Raw genomic sequence first — 25,651 nt, forward strand, 5'->3', positions numbered from 1 at the left:
GGGGACAAGTATACCCTTCTATCACCCTAAGCGTCCCCTTCCTTCTGGCCACACAATCACAATCATTCTCCGTGTTACCAAGTTTCACTTCCCCCTGTAAGGTCCAGGGCTCCCCTCACAGTGGCTCTCCTACACGGACTGTGGATTGACACCATCGCTGGGGACCGAAAGAGGGACAAGGTTCAGAAGAGACATGGCACAGAGCAGGCCTGGTGTCAGGAGGAGAGGACAGAGCTATGGAACTGTAGCCAGCCCAGGACCTCTCAGCAGGAAGGCTGAGACCAGGGTCCTCTCCCGGCCACCAGCCCAGCACCGTGAAGCGAGGGACACTGTGTCTCAGCTGGCATGTGGCTGGAAATTGTTTCCTCCAGAGCAGTGGGTATACGCAGGTGTTGGCAAGACAGAGGGAAGCTGGGACACATTAAAGCAAGGAAATCCAGCCTCGGCCATCCAAGGGCATGGCTCTTGGGTCACATCGATGGTACCTTCTGCAGTCTCCCTTCCCTTCCTCACATCCAGCTGAACTGGGGACTCAGGTCCCCGGCTGGCACCTGCAAGGGGATGCCGAGCCAGGGGGGGGTTTATTAGACCTTTGGAAGCATCAGAAGATCTACAGTGTGCAGAGCTGGAACTAGAGAAGCCCACCTGAGACAGCTGGTTGGGGAGGCTGTCACTGGACGGGAGAAGAGCACACAGGCACTGGCACTCTCCCCACCCTCCATCACTCCGCACCTCCGACCCCCCCATGCCCCCGCCACGTAGCTGTTTGTCGGAGACTGACGGCACTCTGGCAAAAATGTAATTTCTTCAAGACTGCAGAACTGAGTTGGAAACAGATCCCCAGGCAGCTGGCTCTCACCAACCCCTGCCCTGTGCCAGGAGGGCCCCGCTCCCAGACTCTCCCAAAGTCCCTCCCACCCTCTCCCAGGAGGAGTCTGCGGCGTCCCCCGATTTAGAGAAGATGGATGTGGGAGGTCTTGGGTGGCATCAGGCAAACCAGAGAGCCTTAGGAAGCCAAGGAAGAGCCCTGGACCTCTCATATTTGCAGCAGCTAGATGTTCCATGGAGACGGGGGCACGGGGTATCTCCCACTTCAACCTTAAGGAACAGACCAGTGGTCACATCTGATCAACAAATTCTGTAAAGCTACAGGATACCAAATCAGGATCCAAAAATCAGTTATGTTTCTATACACTAATAACAAACTATTAGAAACAGAAATTAAGAAAACAATCCTGGAGTGCCTGGGTGGCGCAGTTGGGTGAGTGTCCAACTCTTGGTTTCAACTCAGGTCCTGATCTTGGGGTCGTGAGATCGAGCTCCAAGTTGGGATCCACGCTCAGTGCAGACTCTGCTTGTCCCTCTCTCTCTGCCTCTGCCCCTGCCCCCCACGCTCACACATGCTCCCTCTCCTCTCTAAAATAAAACAAAGCCTTTAAAAAAAAGAAGAAAACAATTCCATTTACAATTGTATCAAAAAGAATAAAATACCTAGAAATAAACTTAACCAAGGAGGTGAGAGACCTGTACACTGAAAACTACAAGATCCTGATGAAAAACCTGAAGACACAAATAAATGGAAAGATACACTGTGTTCATGGATTGGAAGAACTGATACTATTAAATTCCCATACTATGGGAAGCCACCCACAGATACAATGCAATCCCTAGCAACATTCCAATGGCATTTTTCATAGAAATAGAACAAACACTCCTAAAATTCACATAGAAACACAGAAGACCCCATACTGGCACAGCAGTCTTGAGAGAGAACAGAGCTGGGGGTATCATGCTTCTTGATTTCAAACTGTATTACAAAGCTCTAGTAATCAAAACAGTATGGTAGTGGCATAAAAACAGATACATAGATCAATGGCACAGAATACAATGCCCAGAAATAAACCCACACATCTATGGTCGATTCAGTGACAACGAAGGAGCCAAGAAGAGACAATGGAAAAAAGATGGTTTCTTCAATAAATGGTGTTGGGAAAACCAGACAGCCATGTATGCAGAAGTATGAAACTGGACCACTAGCTTATGCCACACTAAAATGAAAAAATAAATTTGTGACTTTAGAGGCATTCAGTCTCTTTAAGGTGGTTTCTTCATAAATATTGGAACAAATGAAAAAGCCTGCCTCCATGGGGTTTCCATAAGGCAAACATGTACCCAGGGCTTGGTACACAGCGTGTCTTTAATAAGGATTATCAATTATTGCCTTTTAACAAGGCCATTCCACTTCCATTCCAATAAAAAAAGAAATCATACTGTGGGCAAATGGGGACAAGGATGCCCACGTAAAAAGGCAGAAGTAATCCAAATGCCGCCTACAACCTGTGCCCTCTGCCACCTCTCCCATCATTAAGAGAAATGCAGTCGTAAAAATCTTCAAGTGTAAAAGCCCAGTGTGAATGACATCATCATGAACCCTTCAAGTATACTCAAAGCCAGGGACTCTCCTAAGTGCCTTTGATACAGCAATCAATTTAACTTTCCCCACCAAACGCCTGCAGGAAAGGTCGGTGATAATCTCCCTGTTAAAGATGAGGATATTGAGGCACGGCCAGTCAAGAGGTTCAGGAGCATCTCAAGGTCACACTGGTGGGTTGGTGGCACGGCCAGTTAGCTAATCTTTGTTTACATAAAAATCCGACGGATTACGCACAGAAGGGTCAGTCGGTATCTGGGGAGTTCTCTGGGTTCTATTTTTCTCAGGCTACTTCAACATACGTTTTCCAATGAGAAAACTAAACATTTTGGTGTTTAAGAATTGGCCGCATGGCCCAGGGCACTGAGGCAGCACACACAGGTGAGACGCTCACTGGGAGCTGGGCACAGCCCCTAGGCCTACAAAGTCACAGCAGGGACGGATGGCCCACAGGGCAGGCCACACTTCTCTGGGCTCCGAGGTAAGCACTTGAGCAATCCACGTCCCTGCTCTCCGGGTTTGTGCCTTAGTCTGGCCAGCGACACCTGAAGGCACTTGGGTAAAGTGAAGCAGGTCTGAGCCATGTGTCAGCTGCCGTGGAAGGGCTCACCCAGCACGGCTCTGGGATGGCACAGAGGTGGGGGACACAGCCGTAGAGACCGTTCCTTGACCAAGGATGATAGCATCTGGCAACATCCTCCCAGCCAACGACAAAACTGGCCTACTTGTTTGCCCCACCGTCAAAGAATCTTTCACGTCAGACGGCAAGAAAGACAAGATGGTTTAAAAAACAAAAATCCGGGACGCCTGGGTAGCTCAGTTGGCTTCGGCTCAGGTCATGATTCCAGCGTCCTGGGATCAAGTCCCACATCCGGCTCTCTGCTCGGCGGGGAGCCTGCTTCTCCCTCTGCCTCTGCCTGCCATTCTGTCTGCCTGTGTTCGCTCGCTCTCTCTCTCTCTGACTAATAAATAAATAAAATCTTAAAAAAAAAAATCCTAGGCATCAAGCAAAAGTCAGAGCCACAACCCCCAGATGTAGACAAGCGCCAAAAGCCACTTGAACACTCTTTGGAGCCCTCGGGGCCCCACTTGACACTGGTGGCCTTCACATCCAAAGCCGTGAGCTATATTTAAAAGCAGGGGGAGCTGCCGCCCCAGCCGCCGGGCTGAGGGCCAGGGCTGGCTGACAAGCTCGGAGAGAAGAGCTCGAACCGGGCAGGACGTCCCAGAAGGGCACAGCTCAGGGGCTTAGCCCTCTGAATAGGGTCTCCAGATTTGGCAACTAAAAATATGGTATGCTTAGTTACATGTTCATTTCAGACCCACAACAAACCATTTTTTAGTGGATGTATGTCCCATGCAATACTTGGTACATATTTATACTTTAAAGAAAGAAAGAAAGAAAGAAAGAAATCACTCCTTGTTTACCTGAAGTTCAAATGTGCCGGGTCTTACCTGGCAACCCTACATCTTCAGTATTGACATTTAAAATAAAAGCCACCTGGGGTGCCTGGGTGGCTCAGTCAGTTGGGTGTTCGCTCTTGATTTCAGCTCAGGTCATGATCTCGGGGTCCTGGGATCAAGCCCCGCATCAGGGTCTGTGCTCATGGGGAGTCTGCTGGACAGTCTCTCTCTCCTCCCCTCCCCCAACTCTCTCTCTCTAAATCTCTCCTCCCCTCCCCCTCTTTCTAAATCTCTCCTTCCCTCCACCCAACACTCTCTTTCTCTCTAAAATAAATAAATACATTTTTAAAAAGTATAAAATAAAAGCCACCTTATTTCCCCCTCTGGCCATGAAAACTGTCTGCACAGAGACTCCTACACAGAAGCAGGCCATGGCTGAAAATTCCACCCAGGTCAGAGGCTGCTGCGAACCAGCCAATCTCACACAGCTGCATTCACTCCCCAACTCATCAAGACCTTCTCTGAGGTCATATTCCCCCCAGGATGACTTACAGTGCATCCCCCAGTAAATCCTGAAGGCCTACTAGGCGCTGGATGTAGTAGCCAACAAAGGAATAGATAGATAAGGTCTGTCTACTCTTATGGGGCTGACACTCTACAGAAGCTGAGAAACTAGAAAATGTCAGGCGATGAATCAAATCAACAAGCCAAATGACAGGTGACAGGGAGGCCACCTTAGACTGAATGGTGAGGGAAGGATGCCTTCTGGTGGAAACTCAGTGCAGGCAGGAGGATTAGTTTGTGCAAAGGCCCTGTGGCGGAAGACAGAGCAAAAATACAATGAGTATGGCTGGATCAGAGAGCAAGGAGGAAGATGGTGGTGTGTAAGGTGAGGCTGGGGCCAGCAGGACTTCTAAACCAGATAAGGGAGTTGGGTTTTATCCTAAGTGCACAGGAAATTCTCAGAGGATTTTTATAGTGACATCAATTCAGAGATGGGCACACAGTCCAGAGAAACACACGGTATCACAAGCTGCCAAGACCAGGGCTCGGAAGACACAAATAGGACAACTTCAAGGTGCAAAATCCAAGGACACCCAGCTCTTAGCTGCCTCCAAGTGCTGACTTTCAATGGCCCCCCTGCCCAGGGCCAGCATGGAAGTCCGCTGACTGGAAGTCACATGACAGTGACCTTCCCCTACCTCACCCCACCTGCAAACCTGCTCCTCATTTGAGCCTGCTGCGGGAGTGGGAGGGCAGATCAGAACAGAGAAACTTACTTTGTGCTCCATCCCTAGGGCCCAGGCCACCTTCCACTAGATGCTTCATGCCCCACCGGCCAGCTTCTTGTAAAGAAGGGGCAGACCCTGGGCCAGGAGGCCCTCTTGGAGCCGCGGTCTCCTCCCGCTGAGCCATGGCAAGGCTGGTGGGGCAGTCTGAGGCTTCCGGTCTCCCACCCTGGAGAACTTGCGCCCTCAGAGCCCGGCGAGTCAGGAGCTGGCCTGCCACCGCGGGGCCTGCCTTCAGCTCACCCCTCAGTAGAGGGGCGGACGCCAAGCCACCCCCGTCAGAGCAGGGAGCTCAGGGACCTTCTGCACCCACCCGCTCTGCCAAGTGGCTTGGAGGCCTCCAGGCTCCTTTCCGCCTTCATCAGCATTAACAAGGGGCACCCTCGAGGGGGCCAAGAGAGGACGCCCACCTGCGCCCGCCAAGGTGCCCAGGACGGTGGCCCAGCTTCCCCGGCGCCAGCCTTGGGTCTGGACAGCGGTGCGCACAGCCGTCCCCTGATGTCCCGGGGAGACCGCAGAGGCGACCCTAGAGCGACTGCGCGCTTCCCCACAGGTGCAGACCAAGGCGAAAGCTCGGGTTATTAAGACAGAAGGCTTCGGTTAGAAAGCACGCGCGATGCGGGGTTGGTAACAACTCACAACACCGTCTGACAATCAGAGCCACGTACTGTAGGAAACGTGGTGCGAGCGCTCGGGCTCTCTCGCAAGCCCCCTGCCGGCCCTGCGCTCCCCCGGCCCTGATGACGTGAACCAGGAGATGCCCACGTGACCCGGCGGCGTGAGGCGCATGACGTAGCGTGACGCAGCGTCAGGCTGCTCGTGACCTGGCACTCGACGTCAGAAGGAGGAGCACCGGGGCGGGGGCGGGGGTACGGTTGCCCGGGCAACCGGAACGCGGCCAGCCCTGGAGTCGGAGCCGCGGCGCCCTAATCCGACCCCGCGCCGCGCCCTAACCCTCCCCGGGCAGCCGGCGCAGGGCGTGTGGGGCTCCCTATGGCCCGCTCCCGCCCCCAGCGCCACGCTCCCCCGGTCTCCGCGGGACACCCGGGCAGGCTTAAGGACCTGCCCAGCACCCGGCGGCGTTGAGCCTCTGGAGCCAGTCCTGGCGGTGACCCGGCGCCAGGCACAGCTTGACGCTCAGAACAAGCACCGGAGACCCTTCTTGATGCAAATCCCTAGGGCGCCCTTGATGCAGTGGTCTGCCTGAGGCCCCATGCTTGTTTCCAGACATGCTTCCGGGCGTTAAGCTGGTCGGCCAGGTGGCAACCCGCCCCCCACCGGGCTTCTGATGCGACAGATGGGGGGGGTGGGGGGTGGGTGTAGAGACCAAGGATTTCTCCTTTAACGATCAGCCAGGTGATCCCAGAGAGGGATAAGTTAACTTTCAGCAAATGCAGTGGTGGCTAGAATCCAGGAAGCTGGGTGATCGTCCCCTTGTACAAACAAGGAACCAAGCTGAGACCAGTGGGAGCCCAAGCAAGGTCACATGGCCAATAGGGAGGGGACCTGGGACAGAACCCATAGCTTTAAACATATGCTTTTCATCCGGCCAGGCGTCTGGGGTGGAGCGGAAGCTCAGCAGCCGACGGCTATGCTCTGGGTAGCTGGGGACTGACCTCTGTTGTCATGTTTCCACCTGCCAGGTGGCCGGAGAGCTGGAGGAACCAGCAGCAGAGGCAGCAGCGAAAGGCAAGTAGGAACTACAGAACTTTGGGCCGGAAAGGGCTCAACGCAGTTCCAGCCTACATCTGCCAGCTGTGTGACCCTGGGACAAATTGCTTAAGGTGTCTAGCCTGTTCCTTCATCTGTGAAATGGCTGTTGAGGTACCCTTCCTGCTGGGATGCCCTGATAGGAAAAGGGAATGTGCGGGGAGTATCTGGCCCATGGCAGTTCACAGTAAATGGTCCCTAGAAGGTCAGCCGTGAGCTTGGAGTCACTGCTGCACAGGCAGACTTACCTGGTAGGATCCAGCACACCTGTCGCAGTGGAGTTCCAGATCAACAATGAGTGATGCCTTGTTTTAAGTGTAACTATGTCCCAAATATTGCACAAATAAAAGCATACAATGGGATTATTAGGCCATAAAAAGGAAAGAAGTGCTGATACGTACTACAGCCTGGGTATGCCTCGAAAACACGAAGTGAAACAGCTGGTCATGAGATCACACGCCGTGCGATTCTATTTACGTGAAATGTCTAGGAAGGGTGAACCTAAGGACAGAGAGTAGACCTGTGGCTGCCTAGGGCAACCGAGGGGAGAAATCGGGAGCAACTGCTAATGGGTATGGGATTTCTTTTGGGGGTGATCGAAGATGTTCTAAAATTGAATGCAGTGATGGTTGCACAACTCCGAATATACAAAAAAAAAAACAAACCAAAAAACCAACAAACCTGATTTGTACACTGACTTATGTGGGTTCACTGTACAGTACATGAAAGCAATCACAATAGAGCTAAAGAGGAGAATGTATTTACAATCACGGAGGCCTGTCTAGCCTCAGTGAAATGGCCTAACTTCCTGGCTGGCAGGTGGGAGAGTGATCTGAGGACAGAGTAACCTTGCTCACCCGGCAGGATGTTTCCACAGTGAGCTTCCTTGAAACCTCGCGTTGCTCTCATTGTCGGAATGGGGCCTCTGGGGGCCGCCTCAACCCATCCACCCCCACCCCACAGAAATTGCCAGAATGGACCCAAAACACAGAAACCAAAATGATCACTCCCAGACTTGTTCCTTACAATCGCGCTTCACACTTTTATTGTTAATTTCCTTCACATGGCAGATACAGAACCGTTCTCTTCCGTGATCCACACCCACGCCCGAAAACCACCACTGACCAGGAAACACCACTCTTTAGAAGACCACCCCCCGCCTCCGTCTTTGTGATCGGGACACTCGTAGCCTTTTCTGCTGGTCTGAGAGGGTCGAAGGCTGACCCACACATTTGCACATGCAAAAATGAGTGTCCCCCAGTCCCCCACAACATTTTCTGGAATTCACCATCGGTTGAAGGTGACTTTCGAAGCTTTGGATTCGTGAGCCTTCCTTGCTGCTGCAAAGGGGAACCCTCAGAACTGAGAGGCTGGGGTACAGTTCGTGAGTGTCGACATTTATGGGACAAAACCGTATCGTTAGGATAAGAAACAGCCACAGCTTTTCATGCTCGTGAGGGTTAATTTTCGGAGTGGGCAAAAGGATGCCAGCTTATGGAAGTTGAAAACAAACGATGGTTTGGAGCTGGGTGGCAAGTGGAAAACTGTGAATGGAGGCCGGCGATCAGCACTTTTCTGCCCATGTGAGGGTCTCGTGAGACCTTCCTCCCGGACCATCGTCAGACCCTACACTGTAGCCAGTCGACTGATTAATTAAATAACACAAGTTATAAAACTTTAAAAAGGGGGCATTTACAGTCAGGGACATAAATACGTGCTTTTAAAAGTGTCTACATACATATTTACAGAGTTGCAAGATCAACCATAGTAGCCCTGAAAAAAAAAGTCCCTTTTTGTGTGTGACCACTCACGTCCTTCCAAGTGCTGTCCTTCCACTGTGGTTCAGCCCATCACGACTGAAAGTAGCTGAGAAAACAGCGCTCAAGTGGTCTCAGACATCCGTGTCTAGGGTCTGCCCAAAAGGCACAAAACCCAAGACCCTCACTGAACTGGGTCCAAACTCCTAGCTCAGCTCACCCGTTTCTCCGAGACATGGAGTGGTCCCGTGCAAAGCGGAAGCCAGCTCCATCATTCCCTGGCAGGCGACTGGCCTCTGGAAATCTCTTCTCCCCACTGTGCTTCTTAATCCTCCAACTTATTTTTCATTTCCCAATTTTTGTTTCCCTTTTCAGCTAATCTGAGGAGGTCAGCCGCTAAAGGTGTTGATGGTCCCACCAAGGGAGGCAAAAGAAGCACGGCGGGGAGGGGTGCGGGGGAGCCCTCCCCACCCCCCTTGCTGTCCCATCCCCTGCCTCTCTCAAGGGAGGAACCAGATCTGCAAATGGGGATGGGGACTTTCTCCCAAAATGGACTGAGTAGAATTTTAAATCTGGAAAACGACTCAAGCCAGCAGCTCAGGCAAAGAAGGGAGGTTTTCAAAGTGCGCAGGCCAACAGGGTCAATCAGCAAGGGTCCGACACGTCCACAGGCCGCTGATTCCCAGAGATGGTGGAAGGCTGGGGAAGGTGGGGTGGTTAGAAGGGAAACTCGGCCTCCTCTGGAAGGCCTTCCTCAGACAGGACTGGAGGCGACCCCTGAGCCAGCCCACAGTCCCCGCCACGGCAAAAAACTCGAGAAGCAAAAAGCAGGATCAAGGAGCTCTTGAAAAATTGCATAGTAGGAGAGGCCCCCCGCCCCCAGCAGGAAGGCTGAGCTGCAGAACACGGTCCCAGCGGCTGCACCCAAGTGTCGTCCATGGTGTGGAATCAGCTGCCTTCCTGCCTCCCTGGGGTTTGGGACCCTCGTCTGAAGACCACACACACGCACACGCACACGCACTCTTCCTTTCTCTCGCAGGCTCATAAAAGTGGAATAGGTCGGTACTCCCTGCAGGGCAGAAGGCCAGTCCCTTTGGCTTCACTGATTCCAGGTCACTTCAGGTGCTGAGGAGAAAAAGAAAAAACGGTAACAGTGGCCGCATCCTCAGTGCCTACCCTGGGCTGCTGGAGCATTGCCTCACTTAATTTTTACAAGTAAAGGACTGACTGTGGAACTCCTGGGTGGCTCAGTGGGTTAAGTGTCTGCCTTCGGCTCAGGTCACGATCCCGGGGTCCTGGGATCGAGCCCCGCTTCGGGCTCCCTGCTCAGTGGAGAGCCTGCTTCTGCCTCTGCCTGCTCTGGCTGCTGCGTCCTCTGCTTGTGCTCACGTGCCTGCTCTCGTTCTCTCTCTCTCTCTCTGACAAATACAATCTTTAAAAAAAAATGAAAAATTAAAAGATCGACTGCAGTACGCCACTGACACACAGAAAAGCACAGCCTGATGCATGTTCACAGTGAACACACCTGCGTGAGCAGCTCCCACGTAGGAAACAGAACATGACCCACCTCCTCTTCGCCCCCATCCCAGGCTCTCTTCTAGGACCACCGCTAACCCTCACCCCCAGAATAAACACTCCGACCTCTATCACCATAGACTGATTTTGTCCATTTTTAACTAAAATAAATGGAACCAATCCGTCTGTATACTTTGTGTCTGGCTCCTTCCGCACGACATGTCCGTGATCCATCCCTCCTGAGCCCGTGCGTGCAGCTCCGTCCACCTCCTTGCTACGGGAGTCTGCTGGAGGATCGTGCCTCCTTCATCTGGCTGGTCCACTGCCAAGGGCAAGTGGGCAGTTTCCAATCTGGGGCCACCCTGAGTCATGCTTATCTATGTCTGGAGGGCACGTGCGGGGCACACGCGTGCACACTTAAGCCGAGCAGAAGTGCTGGGCGGTAGGGTGTGCACAGGTAACGTATGACCTCTCCCGTGCGTGGGCTCTGGCGTGCATGTGCACGCATTCCTGCCACATGTCTCCCTGCAGTGTAACTGCTGGGTCTGGGGACACAGATGTTCACTTCAATCAATCCTGCCAAAGACTCTGCCACAGTCAACTATGTCACCACCTGATTTCATTCTAATGCTTCCAACGACCCTCACGGCAGGTGACACAGATCCCCAGATCCCCATTTGGCACGGAAAAAATAGAGGCTCAGAGAGGACAAGTGATTTTTACAAGGTCAGGCTGACGACAAGTGGCAGCCATGGGACTTGAACCAGGTCAAGCCCACTTCAGAGCCTGTGAGTGCTTTTGGTTCCAGGGGACCGGCTTCTCCTGCGTGCCTCGGCCACAGAAACCCCGTCCACAGTCCCTGACACGGAGCCAGGAACAGGGGCGGTGGGGGGGGGAGGAGGGTGGTCAGGACTTAGTAACATTTGCTGCCCGGGCCTAAAGATGAGTCTGGTGTCGTGCTGGGCCAAGTTCAGGCGCTCCATTCTCTCACCCCGTGGACCTGGTCATCGTTGCTAAAACTGCCACTCCGACCACTAACTAGTATTATTATTCCTCTACCACTACCGTGATGATTGGCTGAGAACAACGATACTAGCAGTGCCAACTGACTGCAGGCTTATGACATACCAGGCAGGCGCTTTCCTAAGGGCTTTTCATATATTAACCTGCGCCACCCTTATGGTACACCCATGAGACAGGTATGACTAGTAACCCATTTTGCAGATGGGCAAACTAAAACACAGAGAAGTGAAATACCTACCAGGATTGCTGGATTCACCTCCAGAAAATGCACACTTAAACCACTACCCTAGGTCCATTCCAACCCCTCCCCCCAAAATCTCTTGATTGGGCACTGTATGAGGGTACCTTCCCAGTGGAGGCCTGTGTGTGCCCCAAACGAGCCGGGGGAGAAAAAGAACATGGAGACAGGGGCCAGCCGTAGGAGTGGCCTGCGTTTCCTCCATCTGGTGTGGCTGGTGTGTGTCACCTGCAGGTCATCGAGTGGGATCCACAAGAGAAGCCAGCCTGCCTATCCCTAGCCCGAGGAGCAGCCCTCCAGGGTGGGGACCCCAGCAGCAGGGGCTGTGGGTTGGACCACTGGGGCTGGAGGGAAGCAGAGGCTGTCGGGTGGGGGGAGGGTTCTTATCACCCCACCCAGCCCCTGGAACCCCAGGAGACAACCAGTGCTGGGAAGCCTGCCCAAGGCCAGCGGCAGCCGAGGGGAAGATCCTGGAGGTGGCCAGATGAGTGAGAGACGCCAGGCTCTTCCCTGGACAGCCCCTCAAAGACCCCAGGGCCCAAGTGTGCTGGCCTCAGGCAACGGAGAGAGACAGGTGCAGCGCACGTGCAGGGGCACTTTCTCACGGGACGACACAGGGTGGTGTGTTTTATGCCACAAAGTGAACAGAAAGCCCTGGGCTTTGCCCACGACATTGATAAAGGCCAGAACAGGGAGGCTCACGAGAAGTCAGCAGCGGAGAAAAGGCGAGCTCCTCACCGGGTTCAGACTGTTGAGTTAACCAGCCAGAGCCTCTAAGCGGGCAAGGGCGGCAGGGAAGGCGCAGTCCCAGGGCCTGGGCGCTCCGAGGACATCACTCCTTCCCCAGAACAGACCCCCTAAGTGCGACAGTTCGGCATACGACTTTGAGGGGGGCAGCACAGAGCCCCTGGAGTCCTCTCTCCAATCGGGGAGTCAGATGCCTCCAGTTCTGCCTCCAGTTCTGCCACTTGCCCCTGTCTGTCTCCCTCCCTGTGAAATGGGGATTTTGACGCACACATCTTTCCCATGCTAAAATCCTCTGTCACGGCACTTAAAAAATCATTCTGGAAACATGTGGAACTGCCCCCTCTCCCCGGCCAAATTCATATATGGAAGCCCTTACCCGCAGTGTGACGGGATTTGGAGGTGGGGCCTCTGGAAGGTGTTAGGTTTAGATGAGGTCAGGAGGGTGGGGGCCCCCGTGACGGGTTTAGTGACCTCACAAGAGACAGCAGAGCCTCCTCTGTCCACTACTGAGGACACAGCAAGACAGTGGCCCCTGTAAGCCAGGAAGAGGGTCCTCACCAGAACCCAGCCATGCTGGCGCCCCAACCTCAGATGCTCAGAGGCCCAGCCTCCAGCACTGTGAGAAGTAAATGTCTTGTCTAAGCCCCAGAGTCCACGGCACTCTGTTATGCAGCCTGAGCTATGACAAACAGTGTAAGTACGGTGTTTTTTAAATCATATTTTTATATATATATATATATATAAATCATATATTATATCATATATTACATCACATATAATTTTAAATTATATATACATAAATATAAATAAATCAGTCACAGACACGAATTACTTTGGGCCTCTACTCTGAGCACCTTGCCGGGGAAGCCGCACAGGTCTGGTAGTAAGGGAAGAGAAGGCATCCTTCCAGGGTCATGCCCCGGCCCCCGGGGGCAGAGCCTGAATTAGCAGTGCTCGGCAAACCCCGCATCGCCACCAGAGACTGCAGTGGCCAACGGTCACGGCCCAGTCCGTGGCCCAGTCAATCCAGCTACGCCCGGCTCGGCCTTGGGCCACAAAGAACACCTGCTCTGGGCTGTAGGCCACACCCTGGCGCCCATCAACACAGACGTCCACATGGCAGCGGCCACGACAGGGAGGGGCCCGGGCTGTGCCGGGACCCAGAACTGCCCTGGGGCCTCTGCTCTCCCGGACCTTCCAGTTTTGCGTTTCACGCACATTTCAACTCTGCTCCCCAGCATTCTGGCTCAGGGACACGTGCCCTGTCTGGAGCTTGTTCTGGAGACACAGGCTGAATTCTGGCTCAATACAGCAGAGTCCCTGGGGAAAGCGGATTTTGTTTCCATGCTGCTCCCTGACCCCCAGAGAAATAAAGCCCAGAGCCTCCAGCAGCTTCAGGAAGGGAGGAGTGCGTGAGCCCTCCAGGTTAGCAGAACAGGCAGAGGGAGGAACGTACAGGACAGAAGACCCCAAAGTTTCAGAGTTCAGCCCATGCTTGCCCGAAACAACTATGTTCTCGTCCTGAACATCCCTGGCTGCATTAAGCAGGGATCCCCACGCCTGGATGTGTCCCAGAATCATGGGGCCACCTGCTACTACAGATTCCCAGGCCCTGCACACCAGGATGCTTGTTTAGTAAGTTTGGGGTTGCACCTTGGGGTCTGTATTTTTAACTGGTGCCCCCGTGTCCTGGCGCGTGGGCTCCTCCCATCACGGTCTCAGGGACACAGTGACAGAAGACACGCCACGTCACCAACAAGGAAGTCCAGGCCCGCTCGAGCTCACTGGCCAAGCCCAGCCCCCCGGAAGAGGGAAAGTCCAGCTTCTATGATGGGATTCAGGTTTTACTACCAGAAAATCTAGAAAGAGACTTCAGGTTCAACATTAAGTTTACGTTTTATATTTTGCAGAATACTATTACTTTCACTTTCGAACACATTGTGGGAGTAAAGACCACACAATCTTCTGTGGGCTTAAAGCCTCTAGAAGTCTCGAGTAAGTGCTGGCTATTGTGGTTGTCCCTCCTATTCTTATTCAACAGTCACAGCTAACTGCTAGTCCTAAAATAGCTAGTAACAGCTAAAAGCTAGTGCTTTCTGTGCACCAGGCATTTTCTGCCTGTGGTGCATACACATGACACTTGTAATTCTGTCATCCCCATTTTACTGATGTGGAAATCGAGGCTCAGAGAGACTGAGTACCTTGCGGCAGTCCCACAGCCAGGAAGTGACAGGGCTAGGGTCCACACCTGCCTGCAGAAAGGCCCCATGCCCACCCCCCCACCACACAGGCAATCATGCCCACCCTCTCCCCTGCCTCCCAGGCCACCCCAAGACCCAAGTCTGGTGCCCCTCGACCCCCAGAGCTTCCCCACCCTCCTCGTACCTGTCAGGGAGCAGGCGAAGTGTCTACTCTTTGAAGAGGGGTCCCTGGAACTGGGCTGCCGCCGTGGCCTTCACATTCCTACACTGCCTGGTGATGTACGGGGCGGCTGGCGGAGGGCACCGGGACGCCAGGCGGAGACTGTAGCTGTTGGGGAGAGGAACGATATACACCATCAGCAGGGCCCCCTACCAGCCCTGGATGGCACCTCGAGGCCCACGGGATGTGGGCTTTAATGACCCACGTGAGTTCCACCGAGCTCTGCCCACCACCTTCCCTCCCCTTGCAAGGGACAGGGCGAGCAGAAGCAACCCCCAGCCGGGTTCTGCGACACTGCACTGCACAGCGCTGTCCAGACGAGCCCCGGAGAGGGACAGGTGAGCTGGGAATGGAGCCCAGCTGTGCAGACACAGCAGCTGTGCTGTGCCCCAGCTGCCTCCCAGGCACCGCCCCCTCCTCGGAAGCATCTGGGGAGGTTTCCGGTACCATGTTACATCCGTCCCCTGCAGTGGGTCTCCTCCAGGCCAGGAGCTCTGCCCTTGGCCCCCTATCCCAGCCTCACTGCACCAAGCACTTTCATTTTGGGCATCCCTGAGGGGGCGTGAGCCTGGATCCCATGACACAGTCTGGCCCTTTCTGCTACCAGAGCCCATTCAATAAGATTTTTTTTTTTTTCCCCAGGAAAGCATTTAAGGATTTTTTAAAAGTGAGATAACCTAGACCCCATTCCTTCACCTCGCTAACCCAGACTCATCTTTCAGGTCCTGGCCGGGATACCACCTCCTCCAGGAAGCCTTCCTTCTTTAACTCCCGCAAGGGGCAGCCCTCCTGCAGGCTCCCACTGCCCCCTCGCACTTTCCCACCACAGCACTAATTACACTGAATCACAATGGCGGGATAATGTACCTGCCTCCCGGGCTATGAAATCCCAAGGTCAGGGCTTTTGTCCTATTCACTGACGCACCCCCTTCTTAGCACAGCAAAAATAAATAGCTGTTCGATAAGAACAACAAGCATGCTGGAAACGTGCTAATAAGTACTTACACACACAACTCTCCTACTCTACGTACCCCTAGCAAGGCGCCTACTGTACCAGCCCGAACTGCACATGAGGAAACAGGTCACAGGAGGCTAAGGAACTTGTCCCAGGTCCCAAATCTGTTCCCCAGACAGAAGTGAGCAGGCCCTCCGGTCAGGAGAGGAGGAAGGTGAGGTGGGCGGGAAAGCGGGAAGGGTGAGCCTCACCCCTGTCAGGTGTTGGCTCAGAGTCAGCTGTGATGGGAATGGGGCCAGTCTTGAAGCCGACACACCAGAGATTCGATCAGTGGTTATGTTTATTTTATTTTATTTATTTATTTGACAGAGAGAAACACAGCGAGAGAGGGAACACAAGCAGGGAGAGAGGGAGAGGGAGAAGCAGGCTTCCCACTGAGCAGGGAGCTCAATGCGGGGCTTGATCCCAGAACCCCAGGATCATGACGTGAGCAGAAGGCAGACACTTGGGGCGCCTGGGTGGCTCGGTGGGTTAAAGCCTCTGCCTTCGGCTCGGGTCATGGTCCCAGGGTTCTGGGATCGAGCCCTGCATCGGGCTCTCTGCTCAGCAGGGAGCCTGCTTCCTCGTCTCTCTCTACCTACTTGTGATCTCTGTCTGTCAAATAAATAAATTTAAAAAAAAAAAAGAAGGCAGACACTTAATGACTCGGGCACCCGGGCACCCCAGATCAGTGGTTCTTCACAAGCACAAGCACTTGGCAGTGTGTCTGGAGACATTTTTGGTGGTCACCTCCGAGGGGAGGGACGTTGCTACGGCACCTAGTGGATGGGGTCAGGGAACGCTGTCAAACACTCCACAGCGTTCAGGACAGCCCCCGGGGCAGAGAATGATCCGAAAAGTGAATCACATCAAAGTTGGCAGAGGCAGCTATCAAAAAATACCGATTACAATAAACGAAGTAAGTGAACGTATAAACAAACAGGTAAACAGACAAGCGAAGGCCTGGCTCTTGGTCAAGGTGCGGGGCTGCCCCGTGTGGATTCCTCCCAACACTGTGTGATCGAGGTCTGCGGTCAGCTGCTTCTACTAGCTGAGCAAGACTCAAGGCAGAAAACTAAAGGACACCCCATGTTCAGCGGCAAGCCTGTGCCACCCGATGGACCATCCAAAGCTCCAGAATCACGAAGCCCAGGAGGTGGCCCTGGGGGCTGGCTGGGACCCCAGTGTGAACTCAGCCCCTCAGCCGGCCGACCTGCCTGTGGGAGGGACAATCTACTGTGAGGCTGCCTGGAAATCTGGGATGCCCTGGGCCTGTTGGGGAAGAAAGGACCGTCCCAGCCACCTGCCGGGGCCCCGACACTGTCCCCTGTCTGCAGAAACGGCTCTAACGCACAGGAACAGAAGGAGCAGCAGCTCTGAAGAGACGGCAGGGTCTGCATCATCAATTTCCATGTCCCCCTCTCCGTTACCAGCATTTCACAACTTTTAAATGCTGGAAAACCAGATCAGTCCAACAAACTTGTGTCCCCTGGGCTCCAGCCATCTGGCGTTTCTTTGCTCCCTGGCACACAGGCTCCAATCAAGCTCAGGCTCCTGCAGCCGAGGCAACCACAGCCACTTCCACTAGGGGGCAGGCTTTCTCCCCAGCCCCAGGCATCCTGTGGTTGGTAGAGTTTACGGTCAGGGGTAAAGGCCCCCAAGGCAGGCTCCTCTCACCACCTCTCAGCACACGGCCTGGCCCAGTGAGGGCAACCCCAGTGGGCATGCACACAGCCCTTGTAATTCCCAAGTACTTTCTGGGCTGTTATCGCCGCACCCTCCCAGCAGCTCAGGTGGTGAGGAGAGCACGCACTTTTTACACCCATTTCACAGATGAGGACACCGAGGCTCACAGAGATTTGGAGACTTTCCTGGGGGAGCAGAGCCCAGGGCTTTCAGCTCCACGGGCCACAATCTCTGCGGAGACACCAGGTCACCACTTAAGTGTCTAAGGCAGTGATGCCCAGCAGGACAGTCTCTCCTTCCTTGACCATGAAACGCTTCCTGTGGTCAGAGAACTCTAGAGAGACCAGGGGCGGCCTGGAGCAGAGATGTCAGGTGCTGAGGAACAGCGTCTGCGGACCCAGACATTTCTCCCGTTCTCAGACAGCCGTGGCGACCACACGAAGACCTGATTCTAGGTTCCTGGCTGTGTGAGCCAGGCCAAGTCAGGGGCCTCTCTGGGCTCTAGTTTCACCATCTGCAAAACGGGAGCAGTAGTAATGCCACTGGGTGGTTGTGCTGATTACACTTAGAGGACACTCTCAGCACCGGACATGCCGACCCTCGAGTATATCCACGTGCGCGGTGTCTACACAGGGGCAGTCGGTGCAGACGCAAGCGGCCGGCCAAGTGAAGGGATGCCAGGGGCTGTGACACATCCCAAGGCGGCGGCGGCATGGCTGTCAGTCCCAGTCCTTGTCCTCGCTGGCTGCGTGGCCCAGGGGGAAGACCCTCCCTGCCCCCTAGGCTCCGAACCTCGGCCTCCCCGTCTGTAAAGAGAGGCCATCCCTGCTGGCCCGCCAAGCCGGGGACCGGGATGTGAGGGCGCTTCTCCTTCCGAGACGTCAGCACATGTGGGATGCTCCTGGGGCGATGACACACGCGTCCACGCACAGCCCTGCCCCCGGCGGCCCTCAGCCCCGGCCACTCACTGCATTCACCGGGAGGCCAGGTCCGCACACCACACCCGTGACACGAGCATCTCTGGGGGCGGCAGGGGGCACTGGCCTCTGTCGGCGCTCCAGGGAGTCTACACGGGGCCCTGTCCTCACAGGGCTCACCACTCCTTCCTTCAAGTTCTTGCTCAAGGGCATCCCCCTCAGCTCTCCACTGGGAACCGCAAACGCCCCCCCCATCTGCCTCCAGTCCCTCCACTTCACCGTATTCGCCCCCATCAGCGCCCTCCACGTCCACCCGACGGTCCCCTGGCTGCATGGAGGCTTCTCCAGAGACCCCGGACCCGGGACCTTCTGCCTAACAGAGCAGGGAGTCGCCACCTGCTGGCGCTGGCTGCGGGAGTACGACGGACACTTCTCCCCTCACCCGGTCCGCACGGGACTCGGCGTAGCCCTGAGAGGACGAGCGCTTGGGTGCAGAAGGCTGCCACAAGTGCAAGGCCAACACTCGGGCCTCCTGGCGACCACCTTCTCGTTCAGCCCCCACGGGTCCCCAGTAAGTGAGACACCAGCACACGGAACCACACACAAGAAACAGGAGTGAAGTCCGGGGCCCCGCGAGGTTTCCAACAGCGGTGGGTCTTAGTTCAAGGCCTGGGTAGGGAACTACCCAAGGACCCCTGGGACCTACAAGGGTTGGTCAGTTTGCCTGGGGCGTCGCCACGAGCTAAGGGGTCACAGGGAAGGGGGCTCTGTCCCCTCACATGGGGTTCTAGAGCCCCAACACCACTGAGCCCAGGGGAGTTGGGGGGGACGGTGACGTCACAGGGCGGCGGCCACACCTGAGCCTCTCCAGGGCCTTCCGAGAGCAGGGGATGCGGGAGTCACCGAGACGGAGCGATGTCACAGCGAAACTAAGAAGAAGATGGGCCAAGGCCACCCCAGTATTGAGGACGTAACTTAGAGACACCACAGAAAATGCACAGCTGAGGAATACGGCACGATCCTGGTGTCCAACAAGAGCCTACTAACACAACAGACCACAGTCACTGGGCAGGCTGGGGGGAGGCCCCGTAAACATGGTGCCCGCAGATGAGGGGATGTGACCGGGTCAAGGACTGCCCCCCCCCAACTCCCTGCCCCTCTGAGGGCTAAGCACCTCACCCCTCCTCTGGGGAGCCTATTCAACTCGCCCCTCTCAGAGCTGCTTACCCCAGCCCCGGGGAGGAGCAGTTACTGCCGCTCAGCACGGTGTGAGCGCTACAGACACAGCGAGAGCAAGGGGGGTCACAACCCCACCTTCCCAGACAGCAGCAATCCCCACGGAGAGAAATGAAGCAGAGAGTGAGCTCGGGAATGCATGCAGGAGGGGGAAGCTGAACCATGTGAGCCAAACCTGCAGGCAGGGGGTCGTGGATCTGCTTGAACACCTAGGCATGGCACATTGCACGTGTTGCAAATGGTACGTGCAAAGGGCCCGAGGTGGAATTTGCCTGGAATGCCAGAGAAAAGGGGGCAGAAGAGAGCATCTTGTGAGCCCCGATTGAGGCAGAAGCCAGGGTATTCTTCTGACATGACTGGCATGACCTGGCCACCGTGTTAGGCACAGATGGTAAGATGACAAGAATGGAATGGGGGGAGGGGTGGACCAGTTAGTGATGGCAGCTTGGGCCTCACGGCAGTAGTGACAAAAGGCTGACTCCAGATACAGTTCGGAAGCCATGAGGACAGGATTGGCTAATGAACTGGATGTCGGGGCTGGGGCTGGGGCCAGGAAGACACCAGAGTCTTGACTACCTCCAAAGCAGGAGGGTTTGCCGTTAGCCAAGACGGCAAGAGAGCAGGAGAGGCTTCAGGGAGAGATCAGTTTGAAAAAGATTCAATTTGAAGTGTTTACTTGACCCAAGAGAGAGGTCAAGTGGGTTGCTGAAATGGAACTGATGAATCTGGGGTTGGTCAGCATCTGGGTGGCCTGGACGGCTCAGCAAGGGGAGGGACCCGGGATGGGACGCAGAGGGGCAGGTGGTGATGTCAGGGAGCTGGGAGGAAGCGGTGGCAAGCCTGTCCAGGGTGAGTCCCCCACTGCCAAACGTGAAGGAGCCCAGGAAGGAGAACCACAGCGGTCGTCAGCAGGGGCCCAGAGCTGCTGGTAACCACGGGAACAGCAGCCTCCAGGGCAAGGTGGAGACAAACCCCAACGGAGTCCAAGACAGGAGGGTCCAGAGACCTCCCTCGAGGAGAGTTGGGTCAAGGGAGGCCGAGAGGGGAATGGGCTTGGGAAGGGAGGAGGCCAGGGGCTCTCTGGTCCCCGCAGGAATCTCCATGCCCCCTGCCAGGATGCCACGACCTACTGAGTAGCGTCCCCTGGCCTGCCTTGTCGCTCCTTCCGCAGGAGTCAAGGGCGACGTCCTGGCACGTTGTCCCCGGAGCTGGTTCGGCCACACAGGCGTCTTACACAACTCTCTATAAATTCTCGGAGTGCAATCCATTTGAAGTCAGCGTCTGACGTTCTGCAGTCTAGCCAGAGATGAAGGGAGAGGCCACGTGTGTGGGAGCCGGAGCCGAGGTGGGACAACCGGAGACGCCGCTGGGATTCCCTGGAGGCTGGGTGACGCCCCACAGGTCAGGGCTGTGGGAGTCACCGCCTGCGTCCTGGCGCCAGCCGCCAGCCACCTCAGGCGGGGTGGCATCTTCCTTCCCTGAGCACACAGCCCCTTCCATCCCAGGCAGATGAGGCCCCCAGGCTGGGCGTCAGAGGCAGGAAAAGTGGCCCAACACGGGGATGCAGGAGCCCAAGGCTCAGCCCTGAATCTGCTGCTGACTTAGTGTGGCCTCGGGAGACTGCCTCCATCTCGCTGGACCACAGCCATCCCACCCATGCGATGAGATGTCAAGCAAGGAAAACTACTCAACGGTATCACTTCGAGAACCTACTATGCGCCCAGAGCTACTTCGGGTGCCGTACAGGGGCTCCCCAAATATTCCCAGCAGCCCTTAAGGCAGAAACTAGGATGATCTGTGTCTTACAAAGGAAGAGACAGAGGTTCAGAGAGGTGAGGAAGCCCAGTGTCCCACCCAAGTTCTCCTGGCCAAAAGGGGTGCAGCCAAACTGAATCAAGGACCATCGGAGCCCAGTGCCTGGGTGCCCCTCCCTGAGGCCGTTCTTATAGTGATGGGGAACAAAGAGTGCTTCTCAATATTCCAAGAAGCCAGATGGGGTTAACCGTTTGCCCACAGGACAGCCACCCCAGTGGCCAGGAGGAGGCTTGGAGCCGGAACCATGTCCGCATGGAACCCTGGCTTGAGAGGCGGCAGTGGGGTGGGAGGCAGGGGTCTCAAACTCCAATGCTCACTGGAGTCACCTGGAGAGGTTAAAATAACCCACGCCTCAGCCCTACAGATTTTAACTGAGCTTGTTTGCATGCCAGCCATTGAAACCTATAAAAGCCAACTCTGAGAGCCACTGGTCCAGGTCTGTATCCTCAGAGTGTGGTCCGCAGTCCCCTAGGGCTTGCTAGAAATGCCGCTGCTCGGCGCCCCCAGGACCTCCTGAGTCAGGAACCTGCATTTTAACAAGCTCCCTGGAGCGTACAGGGGATCAAGGGGCTGGGCACACCTTCAGCAGGGAGTCAATGCAGGCCAGGTGCTAGGTGGCCGTGCCTAAGAGGGGCCTGGCTCTGAAGCCTAGACGAGGACAATGCAAGTGGCCTCTAGGGGACAGGAGCAAAGGTCTGAAACCACTGGCCTGCACAGTCACTGAGCTTCAAGTGGAGACACTGGGGGCCGGGGATGGGGCTGGGGAACGCACAGCTAATGTGTGCCGCTGGGCACCGCCGGCCGCGGCAGCCCTGTGCTCAGATAGTATTTTCATTCACTCTTCCCTCTAACCACGTGAGAAGGGCTATCGTGCCCTTTCTCTGGCCGAGGGGACAGTAACACAGACGTGTTAAGTAACTGCAGTCACACAGAGAGATGCGGAGAGATGGGGAAAGGGCAGCGAGGGAGGGAGCCGGGCTTCACACAGATCTGATGCAGACCCGAAGTCTGCGGCTCAGCACACAGATTCTCCTTCCCTCTCTCCAGCTCTGAAGGCGGCCACGTGCCCTTGCTGGCTCTGGATTTGGCCGCCACGCAGCCACAAGACCAATCGTGTCCCTGCCTCGTGGGGCTTTCATGCCAGGATCTGAGGTCTTCAGAGGCCATTAATCCCCAAACCTGTTTGGCTTGAACTCCAAATACCCAGCATGTGACAGCTCATAACACAGCCCAGGCAACAGGAAGGCTGGGCTGGCCTGTGGTGACCTCAGCCAACGGGAGCTGCCAGCAGGGAGATCCCTGCCGGGGTGGCACCTCCCCACCCTGCCAGGCCAGGAGAGGAGCAGGGGACCCCCGCAGTCATGCCAAGCAGCCCCTTAATCTCAGTGAGGAAACTGAGCCAAGCGAGAAGGTCACTCACTCAAGGTCACATGGCAAGCTGTTCTGGGGAAGCAGCAAGGGGACACAAGTGGCCTCATTGCCTATTTGGGGACACAAAAATGGGGAGGAAGGGCACAGTGAAGCCTCAACAGACTTGGGACAAAGAGCCATGGGAGGCAGGTGCCCCACAGGTGAGACCAAACTCAAGCCCCACGGGCATGATCTGTGTCCATTTCTCACCCACCCGCCTCGCACAAGCGGTGCTTGGAGAATGTTCCCTGAATAGGTAAATGGCAAACCCAGAGCCCAGACCCCCAAACACGCCTGTCTTCCCTGCTCAAAAACCAAATCATGCCGGGAAGTAACTTCCTGGGAGCTTCCTCTCGCTGCCAAGGCCCCTGCCAAACCAGGGGACCAGGTCCCCACTGTTATAATTCTTTGAACGCGACTCCACGGGCCCCAGGGGTCCCAGACAGACCCTCCCCGCTCCCCTTGGGGCAGAGGCTCAAGTCTGGCTGCACCCCACGGGCAGAGGACAGCCAGTGCCCCAGAAGAGCCCAGCTCAGGCCCAGAGGCCCAAGCAGCCCCAGCAGGACCCAGCAGGATGGACAGACGAGCGGATCCTCGCGCACGGACACGTGGCACCGCACTTTGCTCCGGCCTCCCTGACTAAACCCAGTGCGCCCCCAACACCATCCCCTCTCCCCTCTCACTGAGCAGAAACAGGCTGCTTTCTAACACCCAAGGAAACATCTACAACCAGGAGGGAGGCCAAAAGGAAACCCAAGCAAATACATGCATTGTCAGTAAGATGAATACACACGAAGCAGGTTCTCCTCTTGGGACAGAAAGGGACAGATGTGCCTCCCTTGAGGTCCTCATGGAAAAGCTCTTTTAAATGGCACAATTCCATAAAGATGTTAAGTCTTCGTTATTATGAGCATTCCCGTTTTTTAAAATTGACACGAGCCAAAGGTGAAAGAGATGACATCAACCCCAAGGACAAAGGCCCACATGGTCTGTAGCCACCGGGACTGAGCGTCTCGTGAGCCCTGTGTGGGTCCGCCCTCCGAAGGGGGTCTCTACCTCTTGATGCTGGTGCCCGGCCCAGGACACTAACGAGAAGAGGCAGCTGCCTTAGGGGAGAGGCCTTGTGGGAGCTCAGGGGGCTCCTTTGCTACTGAGGCGTCTCAACCAGCTCATCTCAGGAGGCCTGGCTGTGCCATGAGAAAGGCACGCTTGCTCTGGGCCTGAACAGGGACATTGGTCAGCAACAGTGATGCAGCCCAAAAGGCAAGGGTCCTCGGTGATTTGGACCCAGGCCAATGGGGAGGCCATTCAAACAGGCTACCTTCCTGCGGGGGACAGACCCCTGGGCCCAGAGACCCAGGTAGTGACGGGCGTGGAATGAAGAACTAAATGCGTCTCCCATGCACCTGGCATTTCCCAAACCAAGGTTCGGTAGAACCGGTCCCTCCGGATGCCACGTGTGTCCGCGTTCTCATCTGCACCCTGGCCACCAACCATTCCATGCCTACTAGGTGCCAAGTGCCGTGCCCAGTGTTTGACTTGGAATCACAAATTTAATCCTCACAAGACCTTCGTGAGATGGGTACTGCTAGATCTTCTGCAAGAGGAACTAAAGGCACAGAGAGGTTCGGCAGCTCGCCCAAGAACACAGCGCTGGCGAGAGGCGGAGCTGGGATCAGGGCCCTACCCGAGCTGTTCCCCTTCCCAGCACGGGCTCTCGAAGCCAAAGAGGCGTGTCTCTGCAGGACTCCTGAGCCTTTCATGTGCCGATGGCGGTATAAACTCCCAAGAGGAGGACGCAGGTTGTCACTTACCCCAAACTTATATCGCCCCCATTGGTGTGGTAACATTGATGCGCTGGAGGCCTGCTCTGTGCTAGGTACACAGGACATGGTGGGGAGCTGAGCCGTTGTGCCCTCTGAAGGCACGCGACTCTGCAAGGGGATGGCTCTGATCTACGCTAAGCCTCCTGCGGGGCGGGGAGGGCCCTGCAGAGCATTGCAAATAAAGAAAAATTAATTTAGCCTTTCTGAGCAGAAATTTTCTAAAATCAGCCACTTAGGGGACGCCTGGGTGCCTCCATCAGTTAAGCCTTTGGCTCAGGTCATGATCTCGGGGTCCTGGGACTGATCCCTGTATCGGGCTCCCTGCTAGGCGGGGAGTCTGCTTCTCCCTCTCCCTCTGCCCCTGACTCGTGCTCACTCTCTCGCTCTGTCAAATAAAGATATAAAACTTCACAAAGTAAAAAATAAAGTGAAATAAAATCAGCCGTATGAAGCAATGTGTCCTGAATTTGATTTAATACAATCTCTGGGAGTCAGGTTCCCTGCTCTGCACATATGTGCTGTCATGTGCCTTTGAGGGGACATGTCCTTGAGACTTAACTATGGGGTGCCAGCCTTCTTGTCTCTGCACTAAACAAAGCCAGGCACTCCAGTGATTAGCAGTATGCATCAGTCAGGCACCTACTGTATACCCAGCCCTGGGGACACAGCCATAAACCAAACACACCTGGTCTCTGCCGCCCTGCGGCACGTGTCCTAAAAGGGGAAAGTCATCATTTGTATAATATAGATGAAATACATGATCACAAATGTGGAAAATAGACACTACCAGAGCTCAGAACAAGTGAACGAACCATAGAAATACTGTGTGTGTGTGTGTGTGTGTGTGTGTGTGTGTGTGTGTATGCACAGTTTCTGTTTATGTCCTGACACTTGGGCTCTGGGACATCTGAAATACATTTCAAGATGTTTCTCTTTACCTTGTTGCCTTTTGCTTTATTTTATGGCCGAGGGGAGGGAGGGAAGGCAAAGAAACCATAGAATGCATAACTCAGTTTACCCCCAGGAAGCATTTCTTAAAGAGGTCCTGCTTGTCCTTGAAGGCCACTCCCCCAGGACAGGGGGTGGGGGCGAGAACTGTTACTACCAATTCACATCCCCAAATCCTTTCTGTCCTCCTGAGTCTCAGAGCAAGCTGATTTGGGGAGTCAGCAAAACAAGACCAGGGTAGGAACCCACCCAGTCTCTACCCTGGGCCTTTTCTGAACTGTGAC

At 55.2% G+C, this 25,651-nt stretch overlaps 1 protein-coding gene across 1 annotated transcript in view; it reads right to left on the minus strand.

Moving 5' to 3' along the window:
• Positions 1-7,854: 7,854 nt before the first annotated feature.
• PRDM2 (PR/SET domain 2) overlaps positions 7,855-25,651 on the minus strand; it is a 121,523-nt gene continuing 103,726 nt past the window's right edge. The window contains exons 8-9 of the mRNA XM_080800430.1: positions 14,500-14,643; positions 7,855-9,716 (exon numbers count right to left, since the gene is read on the minus strand). Coding sequence (XP_080656556.1) covers positions 14,523-14,643 — 121 coding nt within the window. The 3' untranslated portion in view covers positions 7,855-9,716; positions 14,500-14,522. The remainder of the gene's footprint in view (positions 9,717-14,499; positions 14,644-25,651) is intronic.

Source organism: Martes martes (assembly GCF_963455335.1).
Source record: "Martes martes genome assembly, chromosome: 4".
Classification (NCBI taxonomy): Eukaryota; Metazoa; Chordata; class Mammalia; order Carnivora; family Mustelidae; genus Martes; species Martes martes.